The 14469-nt window shown below is 33.7% G+C and overlaps 1 protein-coding gene across 1 annotated transcript; it reads right to left on the bottom strand.

Annotated features, from left to right (window-relative positions):
* Nucleotides 1-9804: 9804 nt before the first annotated feature.
* On the bottom strand, nucleotides 9805-14372 carry LOC110943703 (40S ribosomal protein S18). The gene is made up of 4 exons (XM_022185439.2): nucleotides 14257-14372; nucleotides 13989-14149; nucleotides 11009-11197; nucleotides 9805-10124 (listed from the first exon to the last, which is right to left on the bottom strand). Exons 1-4 carry the CDS (start codon nucleotides 14257-14259, stop codon nucleotides 10019-10021), a joined length of 459 nt encoding a protein of 152 aa, XP_022041131.1. The 5' UTR covers nucleotides 14260-14372; the 3' UTR covers nucleotides 9805-10018.
* Between the last annotated feature and the right edge of the window lie 97 nt (nucleotides 14373-14469).

Here is a 14469-nt window from a genome sequence, read left to right as displayed (position 1 = left end):
TCTGAAGTATTGTAACAACAGATCTAGAATCAACAACAACCAATAAAACACTACTGGTCAGTTTGCCCTAAATCTTCAAGGATTTAGAGACCAACACAGAGTGTTTTCACCAAGAACGAGGAGAACCTTCACACTTCCAATGAAACCCTAGCTAGGGTTTCAGGCACAAAGATCGAAGCACAACTCCAAGATCAAGACGATCTATCCAGAACAATAGCCAGATCTGTAACTTCAAACAGACCTAGACACAAATCAACAAAAAATCAGCAAATCACAGCGGAATAATGACAGATCCAGAGCTTTTAGCTCTGATACCATGCGAAATTTTATGAAATAACAAGTAATCAACAATAACAACTGATCAACACCAGAAATAGTGACAAAACAGGTGACAAAACTCTTATTAAACCAACCCAAAATATTTGCCCCCCAAATACCCAATGATCTTACAACTGTAAGATCTAATCAACAACAAGTACAGAAGTACATAGATGATCATCCACTGATGATCATCAGAACAAGAATACAACAAATCCAGAAGAACAATCTCAACTGAGATTGTTCGTACAAACCCTAAACGAACACAAGAACAAGAGAGAGAAGTAAAACTGATCAACTGAATGATTGAAGAGAGAGACAAAGTATATATACTCCAATCTTTCACTCAAGTCCAGAACTATCCACAGCTTACACGAACAGTCCTTCAATTTACAATCTGCCCCTTAGATATTTCTGTAACAACAAAAAGCTCAAACAACCATAAGCCCAATAACAAATACATGAGCCCAATAACAAACTAGTAACAAACCAACGAATGATAATAAAAGCCCAAACAGAATATATAACAATATGTAATATATGTAACAACTTAGATGCTTATTTTAACATCATTGTTGTGAAATTTTGGTGCGGAGGTGATAACGGTTCAGCGGTGGTTGATGATGTTCAACGGTGGTGGATAATGATTGTTGAAAATGAAGGTGGTTGTTGTTGCAGGTACTAAAGAGAGAAAGAGATGAGAGAGAGAAGGAGTAAGTGATAAAATTTCTTTCTTTTAATATATATTAAAAAAATAATTGAAATAACCATAATACCCTCACATGCAAAGCATGTGAGGTAACTTAACCAAGAAAACAAACGTCGTTTGTGTTAAAGGTTATACTATGTAGCAAAACATGAACATAAATGTTGTGTATGGTCGATTTCATAGTGAAAGGTATAAAATGCAATTTAGGTATAACATAAAGGTTGATTTGTGCAATTGTCTTAATTTAATTTTATAAAGTTTTAAGAGACACATTGAAGGGGTATGGTCCCAGATCTCGCGTCAGCATCGACCGCGAGTGACCATTACCCTTATCAAAACCCCCATTAGCTAACAACCTACTTATGTCCGTGCGGGAACGCATCGACACAGTGGTTGAATCCAATATGTCCAGTGATGGAGGAGGACTTACCTGGAATATGAGAACGGTAGAGTGATGCGGCATAGCATCACATCTGGTGTATGAAAACGGAAGTATTCACAGCGATGCGGCCTGGCACCGCGTCCAGTGAACACTTCTATCAATACAAGGGAGCTGGACAACAGCAACAGTCACCACAGGCGACGATGCGGCTGGCACCGCGTCTCGCGTATTTCTTGATCACAAGCAAGGGACGCGGTAACATCAGATGTTACCGCAGGCAGCGATGCGGCTCGCACCGCATCCTATACGCCCAACAAGTGGGACTGACACCACAGTGCAAGTAGCACCAATGACAGTCATCTGTCAGGGCTACGTAAGTAACAGACTGACGTGGCGTAACCTCCACACCCGACAAGCCTGACACACCTGCAAAGGTGCAGCACGTCGTCAGTCTGTCCATCATCCTCCTCCTTCACTCCTCGGCTATAAATACCAACCCCAAACCAGGTTTGAGGTAGCTCTGGACAACTCTCTCACTACTACTACTATCATACTTTGCTTCCCAAGCAGATTATTGATTCTCACGCCGGAGAGTGGTAACAAGGAGCACCCGCCACCCCATCGTCCTTGTTACGAGTCACGGTTTGTTTCCTTGTGCAGGAGATCAACCCACCGGTGATCCAGCCAGCGATCCTCGAGAGGAAGAGATTAACCCTTCTTGACGAGATCAGTGAGTTAACCCTGCCCGGTTAACCATTGTTTCATCACATATGTTAAACAATAAGATTTATATTTTAAGAGCAATTATTTTGTGGGCATTGGTGTTTTTTGGTGTAAATTACTAACTTTAGATTTATAGTATATATAATATATAGGGTTAAATTGGTCGTATCACCTATGAGTACATGTATTTCGGTTCATGTCTATGATTTTTCTGGTTTTGTCAAGTAAGATGAACTATTTATTCACTGCTTTCTTATGACAACATAAAATCTATAAGTTCTAATCTCTCATGTTTCATAGATTCTCAAAAAATAATAACAGAAATTTGAAGTATTACATAAAGAAAGTGTTGATGTTTATGTAATACATGTAACAAATTGAAAAGATGGTGACAAATTGTAATGTCTTTTTTGGGACAATAATTGATTATGCATAGGTGTTTGTCCCTACTTTACTATAAGCTTACAAAAGTACAATTCTATAATAATATCAAGTGTCCCCTTCTCCTATTGGGGCAGTTCAATTTTTAGTTCCCAATTTTGGCCTTTTTATCTCACTAAAACATCTTTTTATTCATACATCAAACGAAAGTCATGTGTTTTTATTTACAATATTAATACTTTTTTCTTTTAACAAACCCAAATGGATAACATTTTCTAAAGAACAGGACAAAACAATGTAATACTAATATATGGGATGCAAGTTTAATTTAATACAAAATCCAGTTCAATTAGAGAACATTAAGATTTAAGAAATGCATAATGTGTTTGTATTTAGTGTTTGATCAAATAATGTGAGTGAGAAGGATAGTGTAGGTAATTTCCGCACTTCTCGCAATAGGTATACATATACTAAACTAATTTAAAGTAAAGAATCGTAAAATACACTTGTATGTTTTGGTTTTTTTTTTTAACGGCAAATTAGAATCATTGACGGACCACTGGAGTATCATCGTGCCACCAGCAGAATCAGCCGATCATATATTGTGATATTAGCCAATTACCTCATTCTCTTTCTAACTATAGTCATGCATAATAACCATTACATACAAGTGTATTATTCGTTATTATGATTCTAAGTTTAAGATTGGATTTAAATTAAACAAATCCTTATATATGTTTTAAAAACTTATTATGAATTATTTGAAGGGCTCGAGTTGGCAAATATAAAACAAATAATGGGGTATTTTATATTGGTTGATATTGTTAAATCCAGATAATAATTTGGATTAAGAAATGATAAATCACACAAACAAATGTGAGAATCTTTGATTTTGTTTTGTTAACTTCAAATTTTAAATTTCCATGACTTGTCTTTTACAACAATAAATTTGTTTTTTATGGTTGCAACTTGGGCAACAGTTTTAGAATCCATGGTTTTGGATCTTATAATCGATGTCATGTTGCTTTTGTTTTTTGCTTATATAATATAACTTCCTGTTCAAGAACGTGAACAAAGAAACTACCCACAATAATTATAACTTGGATTTTAACTTTAGCAAAACATATATAGGTTATAGTATTATTTTGAACATATAATCAAATGGATTAGGATCAAATACAAAGGATCCTAATTGTAAGAAGGGTACAAAGACTTCTAAAAAAACCCACTACACAAAAAAAAAAAAAAAAAAAAAACTAAACATCCACCACCACCCAAAAACCTAAACCCCACCCCCTCCCCCATCACCCACCCATTTTTTTTTTTTTTTTTTTGCCGAGGGGGTGGGGGTGGGGGTTTAGGTTTTTGGGTGAGGGTGAGTGTTTAGTTTTTTTTTTTTTAATGTTTTTGAGGGTGGGGGTTAGGTTGTTTTTTTTTTTTTTTGGGGGGGGGGGGTTTAGGTTTTTCCTCGACATTGTGTTATATTTCTCGCATTGTGTTATATTTTGCTCGACATCGTGTTATATTTTTCGATCTATTGTGTCTTTGTACATTTCTCATTTTTAGAAGACTTTGTATGATAACTTCACCTTTATTTTGAATATGCGTTTAAAATACCAAAAATAATTAACTCATAGACACTCAACGTACTTTCATATTTGCGTTAATGTTGATCACCAGAGACTAGAACCATCAACTACTTAGGCAAAATTATCTTACTACACGCTTTGATATCGTTAGGTTACAACCCTTTTGTGATAACTAATAAATAAATACTAAAAAACCCTTAATCAATACGTACCGGCCCAATGCTCCATCACAAGCTAGCTATAGAGAAGTGTCTGATTCGAAGATGAACTTAGACTATAAGTTTAACGTCCTTGATGTCGAAATTAATAATTCTTGTGCCATATGTTATTTGAGGCTGGAAGTCGAATGTTGAATGGTTGGCAATTAATTTGTGACCATGTATTTTTCTCTTGTTCTTTCCCTTTCCTCTTCACTTTTTAAGAAAAATATGTATTCCAAACTATCATTGATTTCGTCCTCCCACTTGTTTTTATACAGTGGCATAGGATATTGATAATCCGTTTTCTTGTTAAAGGTCAAGGTGGTAGGGTTGTAATTGAAGCTTATGTCTTTGTCATGGTTTTTGAAGCCGGAGGTCTTACTGTAAGCAGTCTCTCTATCCCATGTGATAGAGGTAAGGTTTGCCTACATCCTACCCTCCCCAGACCCTATCAATAGCTTCGCTATAGGTGGGATTATACTGGGTATGGTTGTTGTATTTGCTTGGTTTGTTTGATTAACAAACATATATAACCTATCAAAAGAATATTGTGCTAAAATATACATTTATTTATGTCTAGGTATAATTATATCGTTACATATATTTAACGTATAAGGTTACTTTACATAATAGTAATCAAGTGTCCTACTAAAGTCATTCAAAGCTTTTTATTCCTTTAAAGTCACCCAAGTTTACTAGGTGCTCCAGTTGGCACATGAAATATATATGAATTTTGATTACTACTAGTTTATTTTTTCGTCGCGCGTTGCGGTGAAACCGAGCAAATGATAATGTAAAACAAACATCATTTGAATATAAAGCATGTTGTTTAGAAAGCTAAACCCTTAGAACGGTTTAGTTTGTCATCGTACTGTTTTATGATATCAAATAAATACTTTACTATAAGTACAATTTCATTTTTAAAAAACTTATAACAGAATGTCCGGGAAAAAACCAATCATAACTACGTACTTAAATTTTAAGAAAAAAGTTATAAACGTATAATATTAAAGAAGTATCAAATTAATTGATAATACATGTTCTAAAAAAGAAAACAGGATTATTAGAAAACGGTATAAGAAATATATGGTTAAAAAAAAGAAAAATAATTAAAAATATGTTATTAAAAATAAAAAATAATAAAAAAGCTATATATTATTATAAAATTAAAATTACTATTCATCAAGCTTCTCTAACAATATATATATAATATAATATAATATAATATAATATAATATATATATATATATATAATTTAGTAATTTTTATATTCCAAATTAAATTCAAACTTGGTTATTATTTAGTTAGCTTTTTTCTTTACTATCACATCTTATTTAATACTATAAACTACCAATTTTTTTGTGCATAGAAGTCTTGTATATAATGCTTGGTTTTTTTTTTCAAAAAAAGTAAAATAAAAATAATTATTTTTTTTCTTTTAACCCAAAGCTTTTCATCTTTTGCAAGTCTCACAACTTTTTTACTTTTAACTTTGATCCCCTATACTTTTTAACTTTCGCAAACATTTTGTTTTATGTTTCGTTCTAAATTTTGCGAGTTAACACGGCACAACATATGTGTGTGGTGTTCAATGTTTTTACGTTTCGTTCTAAATTTGGCGAGTTAATACGACACGACGTGCGTGTGTGGTTCAACGTTTTTCGTCATCTGTTTTCACCCGTTTGACAGGTTTGTCGCAATATGCGGGTCCTAGTCGACTTAGTTATTATTTTTATATTTTTATGTTTCGATCTAATTTCTTCGCATTAACACACCGCAACTTCAGTGTTAGTGGTCATTGACAATGATATGGTATTGGTGCTATATGTTACGGTTTTACGCCCCGTCTTATTTGGAAAAAAATGTTCACTTATTAGAAACCAAGATTTATATTTCTTTTCCCTGTCTAAATTCAAAAAAAATAATGAACATTTATAGAAAAAGTTACATAGGATTAGAATACATGATGAAAGTTGAGTTAGAGAAACAAAAAAAAAAACTTTAATCTTACACTTGGAAATCTTGGTTGCTATCATGTGAATTTTTTTTTTCTAATATATGTGTACACATAAACTAATATTAAAGATTCACAACATAAATGAATGCTTGTCTTTATCCATACATTTAACTAAATGAACATTAAATCTTGTTCACATTCATCCATTTAATATATCTGCAAATATCATGTCATAAAGTTTCTAAACTATTTGTCGAATGTTAGGGAATTGGCCTGTAATAAATCTAACTATATGTCATTGGCCATTGTCTGTCCCGTTTTTAAATATTCCCCATGCCAGTCCCATCTTTCACATATTTTTCCTCCACCGGTCCTCAGTTAAAAAACTTAACGGAATTAAGTTTTTTTTCGAATTACAAACTGACGTATTAGGGCTTTTGATTAGAACGAGGATTCGATTCTATTGATGTAAAACTTACCTCGAAACAGTGCTCCAAACGACTTGATTTTTGTTAATTGGAAGTTTAAACACCCAAATTGAAGCACCGTTTTCATCGTTTGGAGCACAATTTCAAAGTAAGTTTTACAGCATTCGATTCGTATCCTCTTTCTGATCAAAAGCCCTAAAACGTCAGCTTGTAATTTAGAAAAAAACTTAATTCTGTTAACTTTTTTTAACTGAGGACCGGTGGAGGAAAAATAAGTGAAAAGTGGGACCGGCATGGGAAATATTCAAAGATAGGACTGGCAATGGCCAATAACATTTAGTTGGGATTATTACAGACCAATTTCCGTTTATTTACAACTTACAATGGTTTTCCACCATCTGTAGATTAAATCGAGAAAGAAACAGAAATTAGATAACGACATAGATTGAAAAATTTCAAGTGAAAATGTTGAATGGTAAATTGTTAAACAAAAATAGTAACGAAAAGAAAGTCTCCAAAATATAATATTTATATGGTTCAGATGTAAAAATTTTGATTCACGCTTCCAGAATAAAAAAAAAAATAAAAATTTATCATTCTAATAACAAAAGGTTGTATAAATCATCGTTTCCTTGAATAATGTTAAATGATTGTTTTCTAAGGGGCTGTTTGGCAACTTCTAAACAGGTAACTGTTGAACCAATAAGAAGTTTGAACTATGAAGTGCTCAATCAGTACGGGGTCTGAACTATTAAAAGTCAGTATAATGCTTAACCGTTCAGAGACAAATGTCTGACCAATTAACATAAGAGGTCTTAACCAATTAACATAAGAGGTCTTAACCATTCAGACTCAATATAATGCTTAACCATTCAGAGGCAAATGTCTGAATCATTCAGACATCTGCTCAAGAAACAAACAGTCTAAACCATTAAGTGCTAAACCAGTAAGAGATCTGAACCATTAAGAGCATCAAAACCTGAACAAAGAGCCCTAACTCTCTTTCCTTCCTCCCTTGGATATAAATAGAGTGGTGGGGGGGGGGGGGGGGGGGGGGGCGATCTTTTGGTTTTTCAAATAGTTTTGTTGTTGTGTTGTTAAAAAGTTGAATACTGAAAATAAAAGGTATTTGATTGAATTGATCTAAGCATGTAGAATTTAGTAATAATAAACGTTCCTCCTAAAGAGGCAAAGAGCTCATCTCTATCTTGGCTGGACTTCTTGAGGCTATAGAATAACAAACGAACCCGAACCTAACAGGTAAACTTGAAATATTCGAGACGACTAATGGGATAGATTTTTAGGCTTGAGACTAGACTTTAGGTATGTCGTTTTTACCCGAACCTGAATACCAAACCAGACCCAAATTAACTTGAACCCGATTTGAGATGGGGTCCGGACAACCTGAACCCGATTAAGATGGAACCTGAACAACCTGAACCCAATTAAGATGGAACCCAAAAACCCGAAGTTAGTATTCCGTTTGGTAATTGGGTTAAAAAAGGTTAATCGAGTTAACCTGATTTACATAAAAAAATGGCATTTATACACATATACATATATAATCAATAGAAAACTCTAGTGTTCCTCTCATATGCTTTTTGTTTTAGCTGTGAATGTGAATGTGAATGTGAATGTGAATATGAATATGATGTTTTGTTTCATTGTTTGTATGCATGTATGCTAATTTTGTCTTCCTCCCATATATCCACATAACATATCTGGTTTTGTGATATGATTCGACGTTTTCTTAGTTTATACGATTGATTGATACAGTAGGTTTAGTAGGTTTTGTGTTTATTTTATTTGGCGTTTTTTAGTTAATATATGCGTTTACTACATGGGTTTGAAAAAAAGATCATATTAAGAGTGTTTTATTTGACATTTTGTGCTTCTAAGTTAATTTGTAAAGTATGCATTGCAACTTGTATCATGTTAAGTTAATTTGTAAAGTATGCATTGCAACTTATAACAAAGAAGCCCAACAGCACGACCTGTATAACCCGATTAAAAATGATGGGAGGGTATTTAACCATGTTTTAATATGTTTAATTATGTGTTTTTAAGCGTTTGTTGGTATGAAAATGGTTACTTGAGAGTTATTCCCATTTGAAATGGATGATGTGAGTTTGTAAGATGCTCGACAAGCCGCTACATTAACCATGTTTTAATATGTTTAATTATGTGTTTTTAAGCGTTTGTTGGTATAAAAATGGTTACTTGAGAATTGTTCCCATTTGAAATGGATGATGTGAGTTTGTCAACTGCTCGACAAGGTGCTACATTAACCATGTTTTAATATGTTTAATTATGTATTTTAAGCGTTTGTTGGTATAAAAATGGTTACTTGAGAGTTGTTTGATTTACAGGTACCCGAAACTTAAGGGATGCTTTTCGGAAGCTAACTGAGAGTTTGGAAGCAACCCGGATTGAAAACACCAAGAAATGGGAGAAAACGGAACAAGCGTAAGCTACGCTGATGTTAGTTACCGGGGTGCATGCTATGCTGAACTCAGCACAAATCAGTAGAAATTGAACCCCCAACAGTCTGACATCGCGAATTTAGCGTTTTGTTGCCCTATTTAAACCCAAACATTCCCAAAGGAGAATCATTTTGATTCCACATATACTACTTGATTAACCATACACATTAGTCACCCTTAATGACTTCCCACTAGGTTAACAATATCAATTATAGTTTGTCTAACCTGAAACCCAAACTAGATTTTTTCAAATAACATTCCCAAATCAAAGACATTTCTCACTAATTTCTCTTGGTTCGACATTCTACTTACCCTTGCAGGTATATATATTTATGAATTATTTTTTAACTTTTTTATGGACCTTTCAACATGATTCAGAAAACCTAAACAATCTTTGTGTTTTAACTTTAAGTTTATATTCTTTTATTCTTTTTATATATATTAATTTTTTTTACTAATTTATTATTTTACAAACTTACAACATTGTTTTGTGTCTCTAGAGATAATTAATTCTTTATTATTATATGAAATTCTAATATTCTCCATCTTTGCACAGATTGGTTGGACTTGCACATTCATATCCATATCCAAAAAGATACAAATGACTCAAAATACTTCTATTTATTAAATCAACTTTTAGTAATATAAAATCAAATATCTAAACATGTTTTAAAAGATTTACGACAAATACGAACTTTTTAACAAAACTTATAACATAATCCGAACATGTAAAAACTTTCTAACAACACGCTCTTGTAAAGGAATCCTAGAATCTACGACATCCAAAAAATATAACAAAACATTCTAAATATGATGAAAAACAAAGACTTTCTAAAACCAAAACAAGCTCATCGCTTCTTTGACACACCGACGGTCTTACCCCGACGACCAGTAGTCTTGGTGTGCTGTCCACGTACTCGCAGACCCCAGTAATGACGAAGACCACGGTGGTTCCTGTCATATATTTAAATTAGAAATCTTTAAGTAAGTTTATAGTGGTAGATCTCGATGAACGAAACAAAATTTAAAAACTAGACAAATACGATAGCTTAAATACGATACTAAAGAAGAAACTTAATACAACTTATGTTAGTTATATTTTCGTGAGTCGTGAGATTTGAATCCATGACAAATTAGATAAAGTTTAGAACTTTAACGAACGCGTTAACATTTATCAAGCCGTTCAAAAGCAAATAGGTTAAAATTTAAAAGTTTGAAACTGATAAGTCTGATACTACTCGAAAACACAAACCTAACAGAATCTTGGGTTAAAACATATTCTAAACGAGTTATGGTTAGTTTCGTGTCAGACCCACAAACACGTAAAGCTAAACGGGTCGTGTTTAAAAAATTAAGAGTGAATTTCAAGGATTGTCCTTTGACTTTATACCCATTTTCAGGCGCTGTCCTTTATGTTCAAAATTAACGAGTTTTGTTTTTGATGTTTTCATATCATACACCTTTTGTCCTTTAGGCCTAACCCAGTTAGTTTTTTCAGTTAAATTTGGTCATGTGCTTTGCACATGAGGGCATTTTTGTCAATTCAAAGGTTGCAGAAGCTTTGAGCTGTAAATCTGCTGTTGAACTTACCTTTGAATTGACAAAAATGCCCTCATGTGCAAAGCACATGACCAAATTTAACTGAAAAAACTAACTGGGTTAGGCCTAAAGGACAAAACGTGTATGATTTGAAAACATCGAGGACAAAACTTGTCAATTTTGAACATAAAGGACAACGCCTGAAAATGGGTATAAAGATAAAGGACAATTCTTGAAATTCACTCAAAAATTAATAATAATAATAATAATAATAATAATAATAATAATAATAAATGTACCTGATTTTCTTCAATCTCTCGAGATCATCCCTAAGTTTCATGTCAAGGGCGTTAGAAGTGACTTGAGAGTACTTGCCATCCTTGTAATCCTTCTTTCTGTTAAGAAACCAATCTGGGATTTTAAACTGTCGAGGATTAGCGACGATTGTCATCAGATTATCAATCTCGGCGCTTGAAAGTTCTCCCGCCCTGTAAATTTACGTTTCCAAAAAAAATTTAAACCAAAGTAAGAAAGCGTAATTGCCAACACAAACAAACTACAACGGTGCAGACCGCAGACACACAATTAGGGCTGCAATTTTACACGAATACACGACACGAACCTACACAAAGTTAACAAGTATCGTGTATGGCCTTAACAGGTATAGTGTACCAAACAGGTAGACACGAGGTTACCTTTTAAATTTCGTGTATAAACAGGTTAAATACCGGTTTACCTGTTAATACCTGTCAATACCCGTTAGTACACGATAAGAAATTAAACTAAATAAAACTCATCAGCCATGTGCGTGTGGATTCCTTAATTCCTTTCTATTTTCATTTCTCATTCAATTCAAAAAAAAACCCTAAACTCCCTCTGTAACTCTCAGATAGCATGTCGTGTTCGTGTTAACAGGCATTAACAAGTAATTTTTGTGTATAACAGTCGTGTTAACAGGTAATTTTCGTGTATATCGTGTCGTGTATGGAATTTCATGTCATGTCTTATCGTATACACGATATGCCAGCCCTACACACAATCAACACTAAAACACAGAGACCAAGATAGAAATTACATTCAAGTACTTCTTTCTGTCTTTAATAATAATAAAAGATCTTTAACAAGACACGCATACTCATAAAAAATCTACACACCGATGCCACTTGTTTGATTGAAGATCTAAATACATCGCTTAAAATAAAGTTTAAAACTGTAGAATACTGACTAAATCAATTTAAAGTAAACTGCCAAAATGGTCCCTAAGGTTTGGTCACTTTAGTCCAAAACTCAAACCTTTTGAATCTCGATACCTGTGGTTTCAATTTTGTTGCCATTTTCATCCGCTTTTTGTCTTTTTCCTCCCTTTTAATGAAGGGTAAAATGGTCAGATTTTTTAATTTGTTATCATAAAACATTACAAGACCACTTTGCCCTTCATTAAAACAGAGGAAAAAGACAAAAAAGTTGGATGTTAACCGGAAAATCTGACGAGATTTTGATTTTGGATGAAATTGGCAACAATACTGAAACCACTGGGACCCAGATTAAAAAGGTTTGAGTTTTGGACTAAAGTAGCAAAAGTGACCAAACCTCGGGGACCATTTTGGCAGTTTACTCTTAAAACCTTGGTTTTAAAAAGTGTGAAGCGCCTCGAGGCGATAGGGTGTAAAAACCAAAGAACAAGACGCCAAAACACACCGCTTATTGTACTTGTAGTGCAATTCATTATATAAAATTTAAATTCTTTTAGGTTTCTAGCATCGATTACCCAAAATGTAGAAAATCAAATAAGCACGATATATGGTTTAACATATAAACAACCCTATGTGTACAATCTAAAGCTATGCGTACAACATCCTGACGCACAAAACCTGCCCACATACAATTTTCAGTGCACTTTTTGCGCCTCAAGTGCGCACACCGTACTCCCTTTAGTTTTGTAGTACAAAGCTTGATTGAATGAGACTTTTTGAGTTCATAGAACTTATATTAAATAAATGCTTTAACCTCAACCTTTATCATGAATCTATATGTAAATAATATACTTTGTAATAAATAAAGTCCTGCCATTATATACTTACATATATAACACTATGAAGTCGAACTATCCCAATTAAATCATTTTACTTCACCACTAGATTTTCTAATTACACAACTACCAAAATCTTAACCGAGATGCACAACTAGCTGCTCACTAGGGATACAAATGAACTGAACTTTCAGCTAACAGTTCATGACCCGTTCGGCGAGAAGTTCATTTGTGTTCGTTCATTTAATAAATAAACGAACACGAACAATAAAATTTTGTTCGTTTAGTTAAACAAACGAACATGAACGGAGATCATGTTCGTTCATTAATGTTCGTGAACGTTCGGTAACATGTTTGTTTGTGTTCATGAACGTTTGGTACTTAAGTTAGTCTATGTTCGTTTGGATAATTAAGTTCGTGTATTTTGAATGGATCTACTTAACGTCTGTGATGAAAGATTAATGTATTTTCATTTCTATTTATGGATGCTTGTTTGTGTTTGCCTGTGATCATTTGTGTTCATGAACGTTTGTTTGTGTTCATGAACGCTTGTTTGCGTTCGTTTGGTTTGATGAACGCTTGTTTGCGTTCGTTTGTGTTTATTTCTAGAGTCAAATGCCATTTTAGTCCCTGTGGATTGGGTCATTTTGCCAGTTTAGTCCAGAGGTTTCATTTTTCCCTGTGGGTCAAAAAAGGTTTCACCGTTGCCATTTTAGCCCACTGGGTTAACTTCATCCATTATTTATATTAACGAGAAGGGCAATTCGGTCATTTTATATGGTCGAATTGTCCTTCTGGTTAACAGAATTACCTTAAAAATGACCAAATTGTCATTCTCGTTGGCAAAAATAATGGATGATGTTAACCCAGTGGACTAAAATGAACGGTGAAACCTATTTGGATCCACAGGTGAAAAATGAAACATTTGGACTAAACTGGCAATATGGCTCAAACCACAGGGACTAAAATGACATTTAACTCTTGTTTCTATTCATGAAAGATTGTTTGTGTCCGTTCGTTTGTTTTCATTTATGTTCATGAAAACCCGTTTGTGTTCGGTACTTAAAATTAACAAACCAACACGTTCATTTCCTTAATGAACCAACACGAATATAAAATCTAGTTCGGTAAATATTCATGAACACATTGTTTCCTTAACAAACGAACACGACGTAACAAAGTAATCATAACATCAAAAATTAACTAGAAGAACAGATCATCACAAAAAAAAAAAAAAAAAAAAAAACTACCTCTTGTTCATATCAACATCAGCCTTCTTGCAGACAATATTCGCAAACCGACGACCAATACCTTTAATCGAGGTCATAGCAAACATGATCTTCTGCTTGCCATCAACGTTCGTGTTCTGCACACGAAGAATATGCTGAAAATCTTCATTTGCTACCAGACTCTGCATCAAAACACCTCAATTTAGAACACCAACACTTCCGAAAACAGATTCTGGGTTTGCAAATTGTATGGAGGTTTACGAGTATGAGATAATTCGAGGATTATTACCATGGTGAAGAAGATCTTGTTCTTCAAGCGGCTGATGCTGTAAACCCTAGAATAGAAGGGTTGTGATGGGTTATATATTGATTGGATGATGGGTTGGGCTGATTTTTTTGAGGCATGGATGGGCCTTTTGATCTAGACCATGAAATGACATGATCCGTCTATCTGACCCGAACCCAATACGAAAAAAAAGGTTTGGATCGACTAAAATAACCT

The sequence above is a fragment of the Helianthus annuus genome, chromosome 1, assembly GCF_002127325.2.
Source record: "Helianthus annuus cultivar XRQ/B chromosome 1, HanXRQr2.0-SUNRISE, whole genome shotgun sequence".
NCBI lineage: Eukaryota > Viridiplantae > Streptophyta > Magnoliopsida > Asterales > Asteraceae > Helianthus > Helianthus annuus.
Note: the sequence above shows the minus strand (reverse complement) of the source record. Positions and strands in the feature narration are given on the sequence as shown.